Below are 18,083 nucleotides of genomic sequence, written 5' to 3' on the forward strand. Positions count from 1 at the left end.
GGTCAGAGCCTGGCTGTAACTGTACTGAAATAATGATTGGTAACTTTCTTTTTGGTAACATTGGTTGAAGTTCACCTTTGTCTCCTTTCACAGATACGTGAATATGAGTGGATCCACTCTCAGTCTAAAAGGCTGAAATTCAATGCACTTATCACTACATATGAGATCCTCCTCAAGGATAAGGTGAGTAATGGGCTATTGACTTTCTTGCATTTGCAAAGGGGAAGCCAGTCCCCAGCTAGTGGGTTTCACCTTTTTCCTCTGTGAGGATGAAGAACATACAGCTGCTGTTTGCTTTTGTTTGTGGTAAGCAGAGGAAATGTGGGACACCTGTTAAGTCTTGTTGCTTTTGTTTTAGCAACTGGCTATGGCAGGAGCACTGTGCAACATGGGTAGTTTTCACCTTTCCATTCTGGGGAGGCAAAACCAAAAAGTGGAGGCATCTCCATCCCAGGATTTTGTAACAGGAAGCTGCTGTCATCCCAGCTCCTTTGGTGGTGGGTCCAGCACCAGGGCAGGGACAGGATGTCCTGGAACACAGACTCTGCTGTTCTTCCTGGCTGCGGAGAGAGGCACGTGCAAGGTGCTGGAGCTTGTCTGACGTGGGGTCCTGGGGTTGTTTTCTTTCTTCTTTTCCTCCAGGCTGTTCTGGGGAGTATTAACTGGGCCTTCCTAGGCGTGGATGAAGCCCATCGTTTGAAAAATGACGACTCTCTGCTGTACAAAACATTGATTGATTTCAAGTCCAACCACAGGCTATTGATCACTGGCACCCCACTTCAAAATTCACTCAAAGAACTCTGGTCCCTGCTGCATTTCATCATGCCAGAGAAGTAAGTCTCCTTTTTGGTCCTTCAGAACACACCTCTGTGTCTGTTCTTGTTGGGAGTGCAGAATGGCAGAAATCCCCAAATAAAATCCCTGAGATAAACTCATTGGTGTGAGAGCAATGAAAGGGGAACAAACATTGGTGGGGAAAATCAGATGTTAAGTGACTAACTCAAGGAGTATTTCTGGCAGCCAACTGAATGGGGAAACCTAAGACATCCAAAACAGCCTTGGATGCAGTGTGCAACATAGTGCAGCTGCCAAAGCTGCTGCCCGGGGGAGGGCACTGAGGGAAGTTTATAAACTGCCAGCAGGAGGTGGCAGAGCAGGGCAGGGGAAAAGTTGGGATTTTTGGATCCTGGGAGTCAGTGTGGAGCTTAAAGATAAAATGTTAGGAAGGCACCTAAGCCCAGAAGGCGTTATCCTCCACTGTATCTCCATCAAATTGAAGATATGCCTTCCTGTGCAGTGGCAGCATATCCAGTAGGTGGCTGGTGTGATTTGGCAAGAGGTACTCTAACCCTTCTCTGCTCCTTCTTTCTGTTGCTAGATTTGAATTCTGGGAGGATTTTGAAGAGGACCATGGAAAAGGTAGAGAGAATGGCTACCAGAGCCTTCACAAAGTCCTGGAGCCCTTTCTGCTACGCAGAGTGAAGAAGGATGTGGAGAAATCTTTGCCAGCCAAAGTGGAGCAGATCCTCCGTGTGGAGATGTCTGCTTTGCAGAAACAGTATTACAAGTGAGTCATTCCTGAAGTGACTGGCAGTGCCAGTAAGAAGTAGGCACAGTTTTCTAAGTGCCCAGGGAATATGTTTCTGTGTACCCTGTCCTTCGGAATGCAGCATAACAGCCGTCCCCTGTAGCAGCAGGGACTTTGTGGTGGGAATCTGAGGTTGGGTTCTGTGGTATCTTTTGCTCTGTAATACCCTGGGGATGCTTTTTGAGCATGGCACAGTACAGCCGGCCAGTTGGGCAGGACAGGGCAAATGGGCTTTTTTTGGAGGGGACTAAAGCACCCCACAGAACTGTGGTGCCGCTGTTAAATGGTAAAGGAAAGGAACATCAGGGTCTCTGGTGAGGAAACAGCAGTACCCTGAAGAATTGAAGAAAGATGGAGGGAGAGGAGTAGACTGATGCCTGAAGAAGATGTACCTGAAGGTTTTCTATCTCCCAGGCTTCAGCCTGTGCTGTGAGATGATCTGGACATTTTGTTTTCTTGCCTGCAGGTGGATTTTGACAAGAAACTACAAAGCTCTTTCAAAGGGAACAAGGGGCAGCACATCCGGTTTCCTGAACATTGTGATGGAGTTGAAAAAGTGCTGCAACCATTGCTACCTTATCAAACCTCCTGAGGAAAACGAGAGAGAGAATGGCCTTGAGTCCCTGCAGGTAGGCAGTGCCTTTGCTTAGCACCTTTTCTTCCTTAACTTGCTTCTTTCTTCTGTCCTCCCATCAAGATAAGATCCAGGGAAATTTTGGCTTCTCCATTAGAAATAGTCCTCACCAGCTATGCCCCTTGAATCTCTAGCCCTCTGCTTCCACTGTAGGCAACTTTTCGTGGCCATCTAGAGTGGTAGTTGCACGTGATAGGAGCTCTGTCTTGATTCATTTTGTGTGTGGCTTCTGCTGTGTAAGTCCAGATGATTTGATTAGAGATGCACAGGAGAAGCGTGATCCCAAAAGATCCAGATCTCTGCGTATGCCTGTGTAATGTGTGTAAGGATAAGATTGGGAAGCATCACCTGGAGTGACGGTTGCTTCTTCAGTCTTTGATCAGGAGCAGTGGAAAGCTCATTCTCTTGGACAAGCTGCTGACCAGGCTGCGGGAGAGAGGCAACCGAGTGCTGATCTTCTCCCAGATGGTGAGGATGCTGGACATCTTGGCAGAGTACCTGACTATCAAACACTACCCTTTCCAGGTGAGACACATCAGAGGGGTTCACTTGAAAACTGAGGCAAATGCAGAGGGAACCTGGGCGGTGGGAGTCACTGCGTCTCCCAGAAAACCGGGGCTGAGATTTCACAGGTGGCACCTACTGAACTACGTGGGATGGAACTGGGAAGTCCCTTCGTTTCAGCGTGGCCCCATCTCTGCGAAACGCCTCTTCTGCCAGGCCCCTGCTTTGGGCTGTGTCCTCTGATAAATCCCGTGGAGAGGATAGCAGATGCAGAGACCCTGGCTGGGAGCCTGTAACGGGAGCTGCAGCGTCAACGCTGTGTGACTAGTGCCTGAGCATACACCCCCCTGTGCCCTTGCGACACAGCAGGCTCAAGCAGCGCAGTTGTTTTGAATTGGCAGATATTTTTGATGATTAAAGGCTGCAGGCAGGGAAGGGGGCTGTAGGGCTCCCAGAACTTGGGGGCAGAAGTTCCTCGGGGCTCCTTGACAATCCTGGTTGATCACTGTTTTTAATTGTTGCCAGCGCTTGGACGGCTCAATCAAAGGGGAGATCCGCAAGCAGGCGCTGGACCACTTCAACGCCGACGGCTCTGAGGTACGGCAGCGGGGGCTGTCCTGCCTCAGGAGGGGGCGGGTGGGCTGCCCCGAGCGGTGGGCGTTCATGGCTCAGCCACAGGCTGTGACTGCCAAGAGGGGCTTAGTTCAGGTCCTTTCTTTTTCTGGGACCTGGATAGTTTTAAAGGCACGGGTACAGCAGGCTTTCCAATGAGGCGTATTGCCCTCAGAGAGGCTGCAAAGAGCCAGAGTGCAGCAGTTCTTCTCCCCATGGTCTGAGGAACAAGATAGTTGCTAAATGATTCCTCCAGTCTGAAGCTGGTTTTGGATATGAAATGTCAGAGAGAAAAGGGGGATTTTAAGTGTTGGCAGGCAGCAGAGTCTGGTGTTGGAGGCAAAAGTCTCCAGTGTAATAGGAGAGGGCAACTCAAGCCTCTCTGGGCTTGCTGACTCACAGTGGCTGGTGCACAGCACTTGTGCCTCAGTCAGCCCAGCCGTGAGAAATACCTTTGCACGTGTTTGCCCCTGCTGCCTTTGTTAGGATTCTGTTGGGCAGCATGGTCTGTCCTTTAGAAGCCACTCCAAGGTGCCCTTGCTTTTATCTGTTTGCTTTGCTCTGCCAATAATGCTGCTGCATGCTGGGCCCTTGCCAGAACAGCACACCTGCCAGCCCTGCCTCACCTTGGGACTCGGCTTTAATGCCACTGGCATTGAAACTCTGTCACCAGGGTGTGTGGGAAGGAAATCCTTTTTCTGCTTTCTTCAGAAGCACAAGTACATACAAGAGTCCTCCTGGGTCTCCTTCCAGAGCTTTGAAGTCATCTTTGCTGTTTTACTTCTGCAGTCATAGTCTGGCTAACTCATGGGTGCCTTTTTGGTTTGACTTTTTCCTCCCCAGGATTTCTGTTTCCTGTTGTCAACAAGAGCTGGAGGGCTGGGAATTAATTTGGCCTCTGCTGATACTGTTGTTATTTTTGACTCGGACTGGAACCCCCAGAATGATCTTCAAGCTCAGGCTCGAGCTCACCGGATTGGACAGAAGAAGCAGGTCTGAAGAGTTACTTGGGTCATTTTCTCCATGGCCACGGTTTGTGCATCTAAATGAGCTCCCACCTCACCAGAGCCTCTGAAAACATGGGCTTTTTGCCCGCAGTCCTGATGCCAGGGATTACTACCAACCCAAGGGAAACCCATTCAAAAGTCAGGAAACAAAAAATTAGCCCATTTGCACCAGATGCCTGGTTGTCTCTTGCATTTGGGTTCTCAGACACTTCAAAACCAAGAACCCAACCAGTGGCATGGCAGTTCTCAGCCTCATGAACCCTGTTCTTTTTTGGCTGGAAACAGTCAGAAAGTAGACCATGCACCTTTCCAAGGGTTTTATTAGATACGGAAAAGTTTGATGCTGTTTTGTATTCAGAGTGATTGTTTCAGGACATTTTGACACTGTGCTTAGGCACACTACAAGGTACGTGTTAACCAGCCTGATTTGAACTGGTTCCCCTGAGAATATAAGTAGAATGAGCTCCTCCTTCTTCTAAAAGCCCCACATGTGTACATGAAGAGGCAATGTCAGCAGACGAGTCTCCTGCGAAACAAATGAGAGGTGCCTTGCCCTGTCAGCAGAGTGTGTTCAGGTCCAGGAAGAAGCTCTGTTCTTTTCTTGCCCTCCAGGTGAATATTTACCGCCTGGTCACAAAGGGTACGGTAGAGGAGGAGATCATTGAGAGGGCCAAGAAAAAAATGGTGCTGGATCATTTGGTAATCCAGCGTATGGACACCACTGGCCGGACTGTTCTGGACAACAACTCCGGGAGATCCAAGTAAGTGATTGTGTCAGGAGGGAGAGATGTCTGGTGCAGCATGTGGCAGAACCAGCTCCACTCCCTAGTTTCTCCCAATACTTATTTGATAGGGTAGAGGGCAGAAGGCTAAGAAATATTGGCAGCTTTCACCAGTTTGGCCTATGCAAACATTAATTTGGACACATGGATAGAAAGGATCAGAAATAAACCCCTAATTTTAATGCATTACCTGTTTTCCCTTCTGCCTTCCTCCCAGAGATCATACTGCTCTGAGGGAACCTGGTGCTGGGAGACCTGCAGTTTGGTAGTGACCTCAGACTCCCCCCATTTCCCCACAGTAGAGGATGACCCCTTTGCTATACCTGTCTCTGCTTGAGCAGGAAAGAGATTAGTTTTTGGCTTTAATTCGGAAAAAAATGTGTAAGGTTTTGTGCTGTAGCAGTGCTGACTTAACACCTCAAAACATATTTTCCTTCTTGTTTGTTCTTGCAGCTCAAATCCTTTTAACAAAGAGGAGCTGACAGCTATTCTGAAGTTTGGAGCTGAAGATCTCTTCAAGGAGCTCGAAGGGGAAGAGTCAGAACCTCAGGTAGTTTGAAATTGAAATCACGTAGCTGTCTTGTGTTTCCCGCTGTGCTCAGCACCCTCCGCTTCATCACCCTTTGTTTCTGCCTGGTAGGAGATGGACATTGATGAGATTTTGCGTCTGGCTGAAACACGAGAGAATGAAGTGTCCACCAGTGCCACTGATGAGCTGCTCTCACAGTTTAAGGTACAGACCCCCAGTCTCTGTACTGGGGTGCAGGAATGTGGCTCCCTGCAGTGGTAAGGTCATTGACAGACAGGATGAATCAGCCCGATGAGACGTGCTCCATACAAAGCAGCTTGCAGATGGGTTTTGTAGCTGGGGAGATGTGTAGGTGTTTATTTCATTTTGAAGGCTGTGAATAAAATGCAAAATGTCCCAAATATGGAAAGCAACCCAATAAGTTAGAGAGGCTCAGTAGTGCTACTCAAACTGCAAGTGCTTCCTCAAAAGCTGTTAGCCCAAAGATGTGGCAAAGAACCTGGAATGTCATGAGATAGGGATCAATTATAACGTGGTTATGGAAATGTTGGCAGAATTCCTCTGGGGAAGGAGTTGAGGCTCAGCAGACAGTGCTGGGGTATTCCTGCCAGGGACAGGAATTTCTAAAAGTGTTCCTTTGCTTCTGAAAGGTGGCCAACTTTGCAACCATGGAGGAGGAAGAGACAGAGCTGGATGAGCGGTCCCAGAAGGACTGGGATGATATTATTCCAGAGGAACAAAGGAAAAAAGTGGAGGAGGAAGAAAGGCAGAAAGAACTGGAGGAAATCTACATGCTGCCTCGAATCCGGAGCTCGACTAAAAAGGTACAGCCCATCTCAAGGAGCTGAGAGCAGGGGGTGAGAGCTGCAAAGCTGACACTGAAGGGTAAAGCCTACTTACCATCTGAGTGCTTCTTTCCCTCCCCCAAAGATGGTTGGGAGTAAAGCACAGAGGGAAAGCACATTGACCTCTTGTTGGCATCATGTGTTGGGCCCATGGTTTGTCATGCGGTGCAAGGGTCTGTATTGGATTTGGTACAAACTAAAGAGCCCAGGGCAGAGCATCCAGCTGTATGATGCGCGTTTTGCCTCTTCCTGGATCTTTCTTTTCCTTGGTCTCTCTAACTCTGTGGGCTGCTCTTGTCTAATGTGACTCTTGCCAGCAAAAGAGATGGTGTCTTCCCAAGTTCTGTTCAAGGTGATGGGATCTACTCCAATCCAGCAGGAAGCAGGCACTGCAGGGAGACTTCTGAGATACAGAAGTTTCAGGGGTTATGAACTCTGGGATAAGCTGCGGAAAACCATCAAATTGAAAACTAAAGAGCAGGATAATTGATGATTCCAGATTAATTTCTGAGGAGTCCTGGTTTTCAACTGCAGATGAGCAGTTGTTAACTGTGCTGCTGTGTTTCTGCTTCATACAGGCTCAGACAAATGACAGTGAATCAGATGCAGAAACCAAGAGAAGGCTTCAGAGATCTTCTGGATCAGAAAGCGAGACTGACGATACCGATGACGAGAAGAGACCAAAGCGCAGGGGGCGTCCTCGGAGTGTTAGAAAAGATTCTGTGGAAGGATTTACTGATGCTGAAATCAGGAGGTCAGTGCTGAGCATGAGAGACCGTTCAGAAACAAATGTGGAAATCCTGTGCAAGTGGAGAAAACACCAGGTTAACCCAGGAGGTGTTCACCTGTAAGCATGCCAGCTGTTTAGGTGGAGATGCTTCACTGGGCCAGCTTCTGCACCCAGCTGATGACCTTAACGTTAAGGTCTGTGCACAATGGGCTGGGTTGTCTTTAGTCAGGTTACAGCAAAGCTGGTACCTTCCTAAAATGAATCCTCGTTGTAACTGCCCTTTCTGTCCCAAGTGGCTTGAGTTAATTCCACGTTACACGTGAGGTCTTTAGTGCCATGAGATGCAGAGCTGGAGAAACCAAGGTCTCTGGCCTTCCTGACACTTTCCTGGCAGTACTACTGCCGATTGAAGCTTTAAGTGAAAGGCAAGCTCTGGCAAAAGGACCCTGCAAGAAGCACTGGTCCCGTTGATCCCAGCAGTTCTGTATCTTCTTCTGCACTCTCAGTCCGTGAAGTCAGCTGGGGGACAAATTCCAGAGCATTATTTTCTTCTCTTATCTTCTAACTCTTGAGTGTTCCCAGAAAGATCTTTGTCTTATGGCTCTGCCAAGGTCTTCAGCCAGAGATTGAAAAGAGGTGGTGTGAGTTTTCCTTGACACTCTCTGCATCTCTGAGTTAATGTATTTTTAAACAGTAGATGATCAGTCTTCCTGAATTGTGGTAGACATCCCATAACAAGCCTGAAACCATAGAGGAGGAAAGACGTGGTGTGAAATACAACAGCCATTCAGGTTATTGTTGTGTAGCAGAAAGAGGCTGAAAGAGCAGAAGGTGGAAAAAAGGCAAAAACTTAACTCATTTTAAAAACAAACTGTAGTTGCAGCCATGGGGTTTACTCCTGGCAGTGATTGCACCAGTGGTGCCTGAGTCTTGTCCTAAAGTTGTGTGTTGGCCATGGCAGTGATTTTTCACTATAAAAAGAAGAAATAAAAATAAATAGCAGTCTTTGTCTGCAAACATCTGATGGATTACACCATGCTTGGCTTTTCTGTGATGGGTTGTTACACTTACAGCCTGAGCTTTAAAATTACTAATGACATTGATTTATGCCTCTTTTCACCTTGGAAAAATGAGGTCATTAATTACCAACATGCTGTGAGCCAATGCTTTCTTTCATATTTTTTAATACTACGGTTGTGACTTTCCTCTCTTTTTTTCCCCTCATCTATCAAACATTCAACGTTCAGACTGATGTTGGGTTCTTCTCCAGCAGAGGTCACAAAACTCTGTGGAGCTAATGGATGAGGCTTCCTGGTTCTGAGTGATGCTCAGTTAATCAGCATGGAATGCAGGGTTGATAACATGGCAGGCTGTAATTAATACATTCGAGTGTGTTTGTGATACTGAACCCACTTTTTATAGCAGCTGGTTTAGTCACTGTATTTTTGGGCTTTCTTGCTTAGGTTTATCAAGGCTTACAAGAAGTTTGGACTGCCCCTTGAACGGTGAGTCCCAACCTGGCGCTGCTGCAGGGAGTAATCACAGGGGGGTGTTGTATTTCTGAGTGTGGCTATACACACATTGCTGAGGGTGCTTGATACAACCTCCATGGGCAGCACAAAGCTTCGTGTCGTGTGCTCAGTAATTGAGGCACTGCCATACAGTCCCTCACGTCTCAGTTGATGGGCACGGGTGAATGCTGGCCAAGAACCAGCCAGAGCAGCAGTGGCATGGGGCTGTGTGCAGTGTAATGCTGCTGGTGGAGTCTGGCCCGTGGGACACTGCCATTCTGTCTGAACAGCAAATGCTACCCAAAACACTTGCCAAGCTTCTCAATGCATGTTAGTTTCCAGACTGAATTCGTAGCATCTTGCTGCCATGTCCCTCTTAAGGGGAGCTGGGAGAGGCACACGCTGTCCTGGAGCGTGGGTCTGCAGAGCCCAGCACGAGTGCTGTGACTCAGTGTATGGGAGGGACGTGGGCACATGTGCTGGGTCTGGAAAGCTGTGGCCTGTGCCGAGGCCTCAGAGGCGAGGCAGGGATCCCTATGTATGTTGTATGAGAAAGGACTCGTGTTTCAGCTCATGCAGGTTGTGCTGTATTCATCCATAGACAGCATTGACTGCTGGAAGCTATGAAACGATTGCTCAGGAAGTGATAGGGAGGAGATACCCTGTATGAGATACAAATCTTGCAATTCCTTTTTTCCTCCCATTTTCCCAGGCTGGAGTGTATTGCCCGGGATGCTGAGCTGGTGGATAAATCTGTGGCTGACCTGAAACGGTTAGGGGAACTCATCCACAACAGCTGTGTGTCAGCAATGCAGGAATACGAAGAGCAGTTGAAAGAAAATCCAGGTGAAGGTGAGCAAGAGGGTGGTGTGCTGCTGTTACAAGGTTTTTTGGTGCTGTTGAGGAATCATTTCTCTGCTGATAGGGATGCATGCCACATTGGTACTTAAAAGCAAAGAACACTTAAATCATCCCATCTCTGCCAGGCAGCTCTCCAAACAGAGAGAAACCCAAGTCTTCTGCTCAGACTGAATCGCCATTTGGGTCTCTTGGCTTCTGCTCAACATGATTTTTCCTGGAGAGAGGCTGAAGTCATCAGCTTATTTAATATTGGGCCACAAGATTTTAACTGCTTCTGAGATTCGGAATCAAACTGGTGCTGTGCACTGCATCCCCAGCCATCTCTTCCCAGAGCTGGTATCATCGGCCACTCTCTTTGGCTGTTTGGTGCTGTTGGTTTGGAGACAGAGGGGCTGGGCTGGATTTCCCACTGCGTCTCTGCCTGCTGCAGCTGAATAAAACAGCTGAAGCAACAGCTGCAGTGGCCTTACATGTATTTTTAAGAAAATAATACTGGGAGATGTTTGGTTTGCAGATCAGAGCGAGTTAGGGAAATAAAACTTGGATTTTGGGCCCACCTTAGCAGAAAGCCTTATGTTCAAATAAGAGATAGTGAGTAAGGTCTCTATGTCTAGACATTTTCACAGAGGTGCTTCTTTCTGTAGGAGTTCTCTTAGTGGCTGTGTTTTATTGTTGAGCAGGAAAAGGACCTGGAAAAAGAAGAGGTCCTACAATCAAGATTTCTGGTGTCCAAGTCAATGTGAAATCCATCATCCAGCATGAAGAGGAGTTTGAAATGCTGCATAAATCCATTCCCACGGACCCAGAGGAAAGAAAGAAGTGAGTTTGGCTAAGTAGGCAATACAGAAAGAGGCTCAGGGAATTGGGATTTTGTAGCAGAGAGAGAGAGTAGCCTGTCTGTGTTTGTGGCTTTGCTCTATCCTCTGCAGTATTAAAACTGGCTTATGTTTGAAATGCCTTCAGGTACCGGCTGACGTGCCGTGTCAAAGCCGCCCACTTTGATGTGGACTGGGGAGTGGAGGAGGATTCTCGCCTGTTGGTTGGAATTTACGAGCACGGTTATGGAAACTGGGAGCTCATTAAAACCGATCCGGAACTGAAGTTATCTGATAAGGTAGGTCACGTTGCTTCTTGCCTGCAATGGGCCCATAGCATTGTTCATGGAGAACATGTTTGATGGACTCCAGAAACAGATGTTTTTGTTTGTAACCACTCCAAAAATAATACTAATAACAACGAGGAAAACAGTGAGCTCCGTGGAATGCTGCAGGCCTGATGGAAAGCAGAGTTCTGTTACTTGATTGGCAGTAAATTTTCTCTGAACAGAACCATATGAACCACACTGAAATGATGCAGGAAGAAACTGGTAACACTGACATGTGTGGCTCCATGCACAGTATGGAGAGCACGTTGCATAATTGTGACTTGATATTTCCTTGAGCATCTCACAAAGAAGCTGAGTCTGGATTTTTGCACAGATTGGACACTGCTTCTGTCAAGGCTGTTCTGTGTTAGCTCTGAGGGTATAGTTACATGGCTGGCTGTGGCAGCAGAGCCAGCTGGAGAGCCTCCCTCGAGTTCCCCTGTTCCTCAGTCATTCTCCCAAGGATGGTTTATGGAGGCCATGTTGAAAGGATCCAGGTTAAAAATCAGCTGCTGTCCGTGGCATCAGCACAGTGGCCAGAGAGTGAACGGCAACACAAGGCTGAGCAGCACTGAGCCTCTCAACTCCGACTCTGCTGCTGATGTGCTGCGTTCCCCTGTCATCCCCACCGGTGCTTTTTAGCTGAGCACCCTCCTGCATGGAGCTCAGACAGGCATTTCACAATGGAAACAGTTGCCTGAGACATGCCACCCAATGTCCAGTGAAGAATGAAGGAAACCTCGTTGGCGAGCTGTCCGTGCAGTGGCACCTTGCAGCCTTGTTCTCTGCTAGAAGAAATACTTGAACCTCCTTGTTTCCCCAGAAGGTGCAGCATCTCCAACCCTTTGCTGGGCATGGGAGGACTGCTGCTTCTGTGTATCTCTTGTCAATGATTGAGGGGTTCACGTGAGTGTGTTCTTTTCTTTTTTCTTTATCAAAGATCCTACCCATTGAGACAGATAAGAAACCTCAGGGAAAACAGCTCCAGACCCGAGTTGATTATCTACTGAAACTGCTGAAGAAGGATCTGGACAAGAAAGAAAACATGAAAGATGGGGAAGAGGTGAGATGTGGCTGCTTGATTCTTGGGGTTTCAGGGTGAGTGGTTGGCAGGAGACAGCCGTTTACTGAAGACTTGGGCTCATCGGGCTTCCTGCCACCCTGCAGGACCTGCAGCTGTTCAGAATAGGTTCAGGAGATGGGGTATGCCCCTGGGAAGCAGCTGTATCTATTTGCTTGCCCTGACTTGTTCTGTGTTTTCACTAGGGCAAGCTGAAGAAGAGGAAACCACGAGTCAAGAAAGAGAACAAGGCTCCCAAAGGCAAAGATGAGCATGGGAATGAGCTCTGCTCTCCTCGTCACTCAGACAACCCGTCAGAAGAAGGTGAAGTCAAGGTGAGTAGGTTTGGTGGATAAATCGTAGTAAATGTGCTGTGGAGTCAGGGAGAGCCACAGAGTGCAAGACTGGCCTGAGATAGATCTGTCAGGGTAGGAGAAGGACCTTTCCCACCAGGTTATTGCTTCAAGTGTTTTGGTGGATCCTCGGATGGCCACACACCTCCACATCGTGGCTTAGGGGAAAGGTTGTCTCAGGACAAAGTTTGTTGCCCTTATAAAGGAGAGAATGAAGAATTGTTTCCCTCTCCTTTTCAGTATGTCAGCGAGTGGTGAGGCTGGAGTTTACCAAGGTCACGCTCTTGGCTTAAAAACCCTTCGTCTTTGAGTGGTTTGGCTTGCAGTCTAAGGCTTTTTCTTCCTGTGCTGATCGGTGTCTACCTTAGGGGCTGAGTGTTCTGGAGCAGAGCTGGCACAGGAAAGCTGTGCTTATCTACAGTTTGCCAGCTAATTACAGATTGGGGCTCATCTATTTTTTATACCTTGCTGTCAAGGGTCGGGTGCCTTGCAGCTGGTTAAGCAGGGCTTGCTGTCTGGTTAAAGAGGTGTGAGGGTAAATTTGGGTGGACCTCAAAAAGTGCCTGCGTTTCAAGGTCGTAGGTTTTATGGGCAAGAGTGTACATGAGGTGAGAGCCTCCAACTTTGTGCTGTGGCTGACTTTCTAGGAGGATGGATTGGAAAAGAGCCCTGTGAAAAAGAAACAGAAAAAGAAAGAGAACAAAGAGAACAAGGAAAAACAGACACCAGCTAAGAAAGAAAAGGAAAGCGATAAAGAGAAAAAGAAGACAAAAGACAAGAAGGAGAAGGTATGTGGTGGTTTAAAAGATAAGGAAGTCTCTGAGCAGAAGGTCAAGCTCTGAGACTTAGGATTCATAAAAGGCCTTTTCCAAGTGCTCAGCATTGGGTTCCTCTCCATGCACATGAATATCCTATTCAAGCTGAACAGAGGCATTGCAGCTAAACAGTTTGAGACCTTGGGAGGAAAGCTGTAGGAGCAATGCCTGGGCTTTAGCAGCTGCCAGTATCAATAGTGCAGAGGTGGTTAGTTGTATCCGTTGGGATCCTGCAGTCTGGCTCATCATGTGATGTGTGTCATTTTTGTCCTTATAAAGCCTAAAGGTGGTGAAGCCAAATCTGCAAGTAAAGGCAAGAGATCCCAAGGTCCTGTCCACATCACTGCGGGGAGTGAACCGATCCCCATTGGTGAAGATGAGGATGACGATCTGGACCAAGAAACATTCAGCATAGTGAGTATTTCCCTTGCGAGATGGGAGGGCGGTGGCAGAGAGCCCAGCAAGGCGCCAGCGTCTGCTTACATGTTCTGCAGGGATGGGTGCTGGGTCTCAGGGTGTGAGCTCCCTCCTTGTGCCCCGTGGTGATTTCCACTGACCGATAGGAGAGCAGGGCAGAGCAACTCCAGGCAGGGAAGTACATACAGGAGAGTTTTGAGGGTGACCTTTCCTAGCTGTAGGAGGCAGGGAGCTATCTGAGCTGTAGGCACTTCTGTAGTTGCGTAAATGCACTTGCAGCAATCATGCCTGTAAGGCTGGATGTAAAAACAGCCTTTTAGTAAAAGTTGTCATGGCAGAGCCCCCTTGGCTATTGAGTGAGCACTGAGTGAGCTGGGGCTGCTGGTTCAGCATGTCAGTGCTCGGCTTTGCTTCCCTGCCTGCCGTGGGCTCAGGGCAAGAGCAGACCCTGCGTGGTTATGGCATGCAGAGCAAATCACCGCCTTCTGAAAGGGGCGGTGGAGGAGGTGGGGAGACTCATCTTTTCCTGGTGATTTTCTGCAGCATGTCTAACAAATTGCTATTTTCATAGCTGATTTCTCCTTGCCTAATGGTCAGATAAAGCTAATGTCTTGTGCTGCTAATGAACTTCCAGCTCTGTCTGATTAACAAGGGAATGGCGTAGAGCCATGTGCCAGATGAATGACTTTCTGCTCTCTGTTGCTTTTTCAAGTGCAAGGAAAGGATGAGACCAGTGAAAAAAGCACTGAAGCAACTTGATAAACCTGATAAAGGACTGACGGTTCAAGAACAGCTGGAGCACACACGCAACTGCCTCCTAAAAATTGGGGACCGCATCTCTGAGTGCCTTAAAGCCTACACTGACCAAGATCATATTAAGCTATGGAGAAGGTGAGGGATGGTTTGTTTTCTCTGGCTGGCATTTGATATTTAAAAATGGTAGTTAGAGGCTGCTGGGTTTTGTGTGGATGAGTGTGCTGTATGCCTCTGAACATCTGAAATCTTGCATTCTCGAGCCCACACAGTCTATGACCAGACTGAGGGGAGGGTTTTGTCTGCAAGCTCTGCTGGTTTCAATTAAATTGATGTCAGAGCTAGTTTAGATAAACAAGTGCAAAGCTCTTTATCTTAATTTGAAGAACTTGGTTCCAGCTCTTGTGATCATCCTGTCCTGAGCTGGGTTGAGACCGTTTTCTAGAGCGGGTAGAACTGATGTTGGTTTGAAAGCGTTAAACTGGTGATGTACCAATTAACAGAGAATGTTCGTGTCCTTTTAGGAACCTCTGGATATTTGTGTCCAAATTCACAGAATTTGATGCCAGAAAACTGCACAAACTCTACAAGATGGCTCATAAGAAAAGATCACAGGAAGAGGAGGTGAGATCTGAATCACCTTTCCTCTGGTTGCTGTTTTCTAAAATTGTTGCCCTTGAAGTGTCACTACTTTCTGCCTCTTACCGTGGGCTTTGTTGTTGTTGGCTGTTTGTGATTTTCTTAGCACCTAACTGGTCTGGTTGCCTTTGCCTTTTCTGCCTTCATCTAACAATGCTGGTCACTTTGCCCTGGCTGTTCTGACCAAGAAAAAGCATTGCTTGGTGTGGCACGTGGTCTGTAGCTCAAGTTTAGAGAGAAAAGCCTGGGGGTGCTGCCCTGCAGGGACAGGATGTGGAAGCAGAGCTGCCTGGGGCAAAACTCTGCCTGTCCTCCAGCACGTTTGTGCCATCGCCATTCGTAGTGTGGCTGGGCACAGCTGGCTCACCAAGCCCACAGCATGGGGACTGTGCAGAAAAATCCCGACCCTGACAGACAAGGCCATTGCTCACATAGTCTGAATCTTCTTGGTGGGGGGAAGCAGTTGAGCTGTAACCCTCTTTTCCACCTCGCAGGAGCAGAAGAAGAAGGAGGACATGTCCAGCATGAAGAAGCCGTTCCGCCCAGAGCCCTCAGGCTCCAGCCGTGATTCTGTGATGTCCCAGTCTCACGTGCCTCACAATCCTCATTCCCAGAAGATCCACCTGCCCCCTTCCCACACCCAGCAGCAGATGCATGGGCATCCACGTGACAACTATGGCCATCCAAACAAGAGACACTTCAGCAACACTGGTGAGTGCCGGCCAGCCAGGAGAATCCATCCCTTGTAACCTAAGAGTTGTTTGCTCTTGGACACAATCCCCTCTGGGACTTGTACCTGGTCAGTCTTAAAGGCTGTGGGATGGTCATAGATTGCCATTGCCCTTACTGCTGGACTAGAAATCCAGATGATGTAGTGCTGAAAGGAGAGTAAGAACAGGACAGGATAAGATTTGCTAGAGTAACGATTTCAAAGAAGAAATTTGGGCCCTCATATTTGAGAGAGAAAGTGAGAGGGGCACAGCAATAGTTACAATTTCTTTGAGGATTCAGCAAAGTGATGGGCTTTGACTAAAGCAGGAAAGACACGTGCCGGTGTTTTCCCCTTTGCAGACCGAGGAGAGTGGCAGAGGGATCGAAAGTTCAACTATGGTGGCAACAGCAACCAGATGTGGGGTGGGGAGCGGCATCACCAGTATGAGCAGCACTGGTACAAGGACCACCACTACGGGGATCGGCGATCCCGTGGAGAGCCCCACCGGAGCTCTGGGAATTACAGACCAAATAACCTCTCCCGCAAGAGACCATATGAACAGTACAACAGTGACCGAGACCACAGAGGCCACCGAGACTACTATGACAGGTAATTCATCCCCTTTCACCTCAGAAAGGCTGAGAGGAGTCTGCAATGCCTGCACCCTGCTACAGTGGCCAGGCTTTCCTTGGGGAACTGATCTCCATCCCCTTGTTTTCTCTTGGCAGGCACCACCACGATTCCAAACGACGACGATCCGATGAGTTCAGACCACAGAACTACCACCAGCAGGATTTCCGCCGTATGTCTGACCACAGACCACCCATGGGGTACCACGGCCAAGGACCTTCGGACCACTACCGGTCCTTCCACACAGACAAATCGGGAGATTACAAACAACCTCTCCCTCCACCTCACCCTGCGGTGTCAGATCCTCGCTCACCCCCCTCTCAGAAATCCCCCCATGATACCAAGTCACCTCTCGATCACAGGTCACCTCTGGATAGGTCATTAGAACAGAAAAACAATCCAGACTATAACTGGAACATCCGAAAAGCATGAAGTCACTTAGAGGGGAAAGCACACCTTTGAAATAAATATTTGTTTTGATGCAACAGCATCCATGCTGCTACCATCGTTTTTGGAGAGTTTAAAGATTGTCTTTAACTCTTTTTTCAGTTTTGGATTCCGGTTTTCTCTCCCAAGCCAACATCTGTGCTTCTACCTTCAGTTTTGGAGAGTTTATGGAGGAAGATTGTCTTCAACTCATTTGTTTTGGATTCCTGTTTTCTACCCTAAGATGGCATCCATGCTTCTACCATCATTTTTTGAGCATTTATGAAGATTGTCTTCAACTCATTTCTGGTCTGGATTCCTGTTTTCTCTCTCAAGCCAGAATCCATGCTGCCACCATCATTTTTGGAGAGTCTATGGAGGAAGATCATCTTTAACTCTTGTCTTCTGTTTTGGGTTCCTGTTTTCTTTCCCCTCTTCTCATACTGAACATTGGAACCAGCCTTGCTGCCTCGTTCTTTGTTTCATTGTTTTGTTTTTGTTCTCTACTCCAGTGGACCCAAGGGAATTTCCTCCAACCAGTGTTTCCCCAAACCAAAAAGGCGGATCGATGCTGCTTAAGATTGTTTGGAAGGCTGCGTGCCAGCTCTGACTTGATGTGAACAGAAGCTGCTTTGGGATTGGGGATAAACTGGTTGGGCTAGGGGTTTTGTGTAACCAGCACAGGGCGATGGGAGGACGTACTCTAGGAGGGACAGGAGAGTCCCTCAGCAGCCGCACTTGGTTGACAGAGGAACTCGGTGTCTCTGCAGAGTGACTCCGAAGCAGTTTGAGCCGTGCTGGGGACAATCCATCGCTTTCCTGGCCACATGATCATTTCTGTGTCTTCATCCATTTCAAGAAACTGGCTCTGTTGGGATGGCTGTTGTTTCCCCTGCAACAGAAGAGCTGTGGGGGACCCTCCAGGGCTGGGACTGGCAAATCTTAACTCTGAGGGTGATTAGGGATATGTGAAAAGATGACAGACTTCCTTAGCAGAGGCTTAGTTCACTTCTAACCAGTAGGAAAGAAACTGGGGTGAGAACAGTATTTCCTAGGAATTGATACCAAAACTCCCCCTCTGACACGGGCATCTTGGGTGGTCCGGGAGCTAAAAGATGATGGCTGGGAGCTTCAAGGTCAAAAGCTGGCTCTGGGGATCCTGAAGCTCCTAGTCTCCCTGCCACTGAAGGGCTCCAGTTTTCAGGCAAGACATTCCTCTCTGGGCTTCACGAAACAGTGATCACAAACCTTTACTGCAACCAAAGGATAAGGGATGGTAGAGCAGAGTTAATTAGGAGTCTAGCAGACTGCGCATTGTTCCATGAAGGTCACCTTCCTGTTCCAGCAGTCAGCAGTTAAGTCCGGATTGCTAGAAGTACCTGCACAGAAAGGCTTTCTGCCTAAACGGGATATGTGCCTGGGGCTCAGCACTTAAGTGAGCAGGGAGGGAAGGAGGAATTCAAAGCCTGGGTCCTTAAAAAGTCCTGGAGCAAATGTCTTGGATGCCCAGCAGAGGAAAAAGAGGAGTCTG

At 48.2% G+C, this 18,083-nt stretch overlaps 1 protein-coding gene across 1 annotated transcript in view; it reads left to right on the top strand.

Moving 5' to 3' along the window:
* Positions 1-16,654, top strand: part of LOC311194745 (chromodomain-helicase-DNA-binding protein 2) — a 45,312-nt gene extending 28,658 nt beyond the window's left edge. Inside the window, exons 14-38 of the mRNA XM_084267946.1 lie at positions 94-183; positions 643-833; positions 1,379-1,567; positions 2,055-2,217; positions 2,595-2,747; positions 3,252-3,323; positions 4,182-4,331; positions 4,958-5,106; positions 5,581-5,677; positions 5,768-5,860; positions 6,307-6,480; positions 7,080-7,255; positions 8,695-8,736; positions 9,455-9,594; positions 10,284-10,422; positions 10,567-10,717; positions 11,688-11,810; positions 12,014-12,142; positions 12,808-12,948; positions 13,255-13,389; positions 14,105-14,283; positions 14,670-14,769; positions 15,279-15,495; positions 15,856-16,105; positions 16,225-16,654. Of these exons, the coding sequence (XP_084124072.1) occupies positions 94-183; positions 643-833; positions 1,379-1,567; positions 2,055-2,217; positions 2,595-2,747; positions 3,252-3,323; positions 4,182-4,331; positions 4,958-5,106; positions 5,581-5,677; positions 5,768-5,860; positions 6,307-6,480; positions 7,080-7,255; positions 8,695-8,736; positions 9,455-9,594; positions 10,284-10,422; positions 10,567-10,717; positions 11,688-11,810; positions 12,014-12,142; positions 12,808-12,948; positions 13,255-13,389; positions 14,105-14,283; positions 14,670-14,769; positions 15,279-15,495; positions 15,856-16,105; positions 16,225-16,558 (3,777 nt within the window). The 3' untranslated portion in view covers positions 16,559-16,654. The remainder of the gene's footprint in view (positions 1-93; positions 184-642; positions 834-1,378; positions 1,568-2,054; positions 2,218-2,594; positions 2,748-3,251; positions 3,324-4,181; positions 4,332-4,957; positions 5,107-5,580; positions 5,678-5,767; positions 5,861-6,306; positions 6,481-7,079; positions 7,256-8,694; positions 8,737-9,454; positions 9,595-10,283; positions 10,423-10,566; positions 10,718-11,687; positions 11,811-12,013; positions 12,143-12,807; positions 12,949-13,254; positions 13,390-14,104; positions 14,284-14,669; positions 14,770-15,278; positions 15,496-15,855; positions 16,106-16,224) is intronic.
* Positions 16,655-18,083: the final 1,429 nt, after the last annotated feature.

This window comes from Gallinula chloropus (assembly GCF_964237585.1).
Source record: "Gallinula chloropus genome assembly, chromosome: 9".
In the NCBI taxonomy this organism is placed as follows: domain Eukaryota; kingdom Metazoa; phylum Chordata; class Aves; order Gruiformes; family Rallidae; genus Gallinula; species Gallinula chloropus.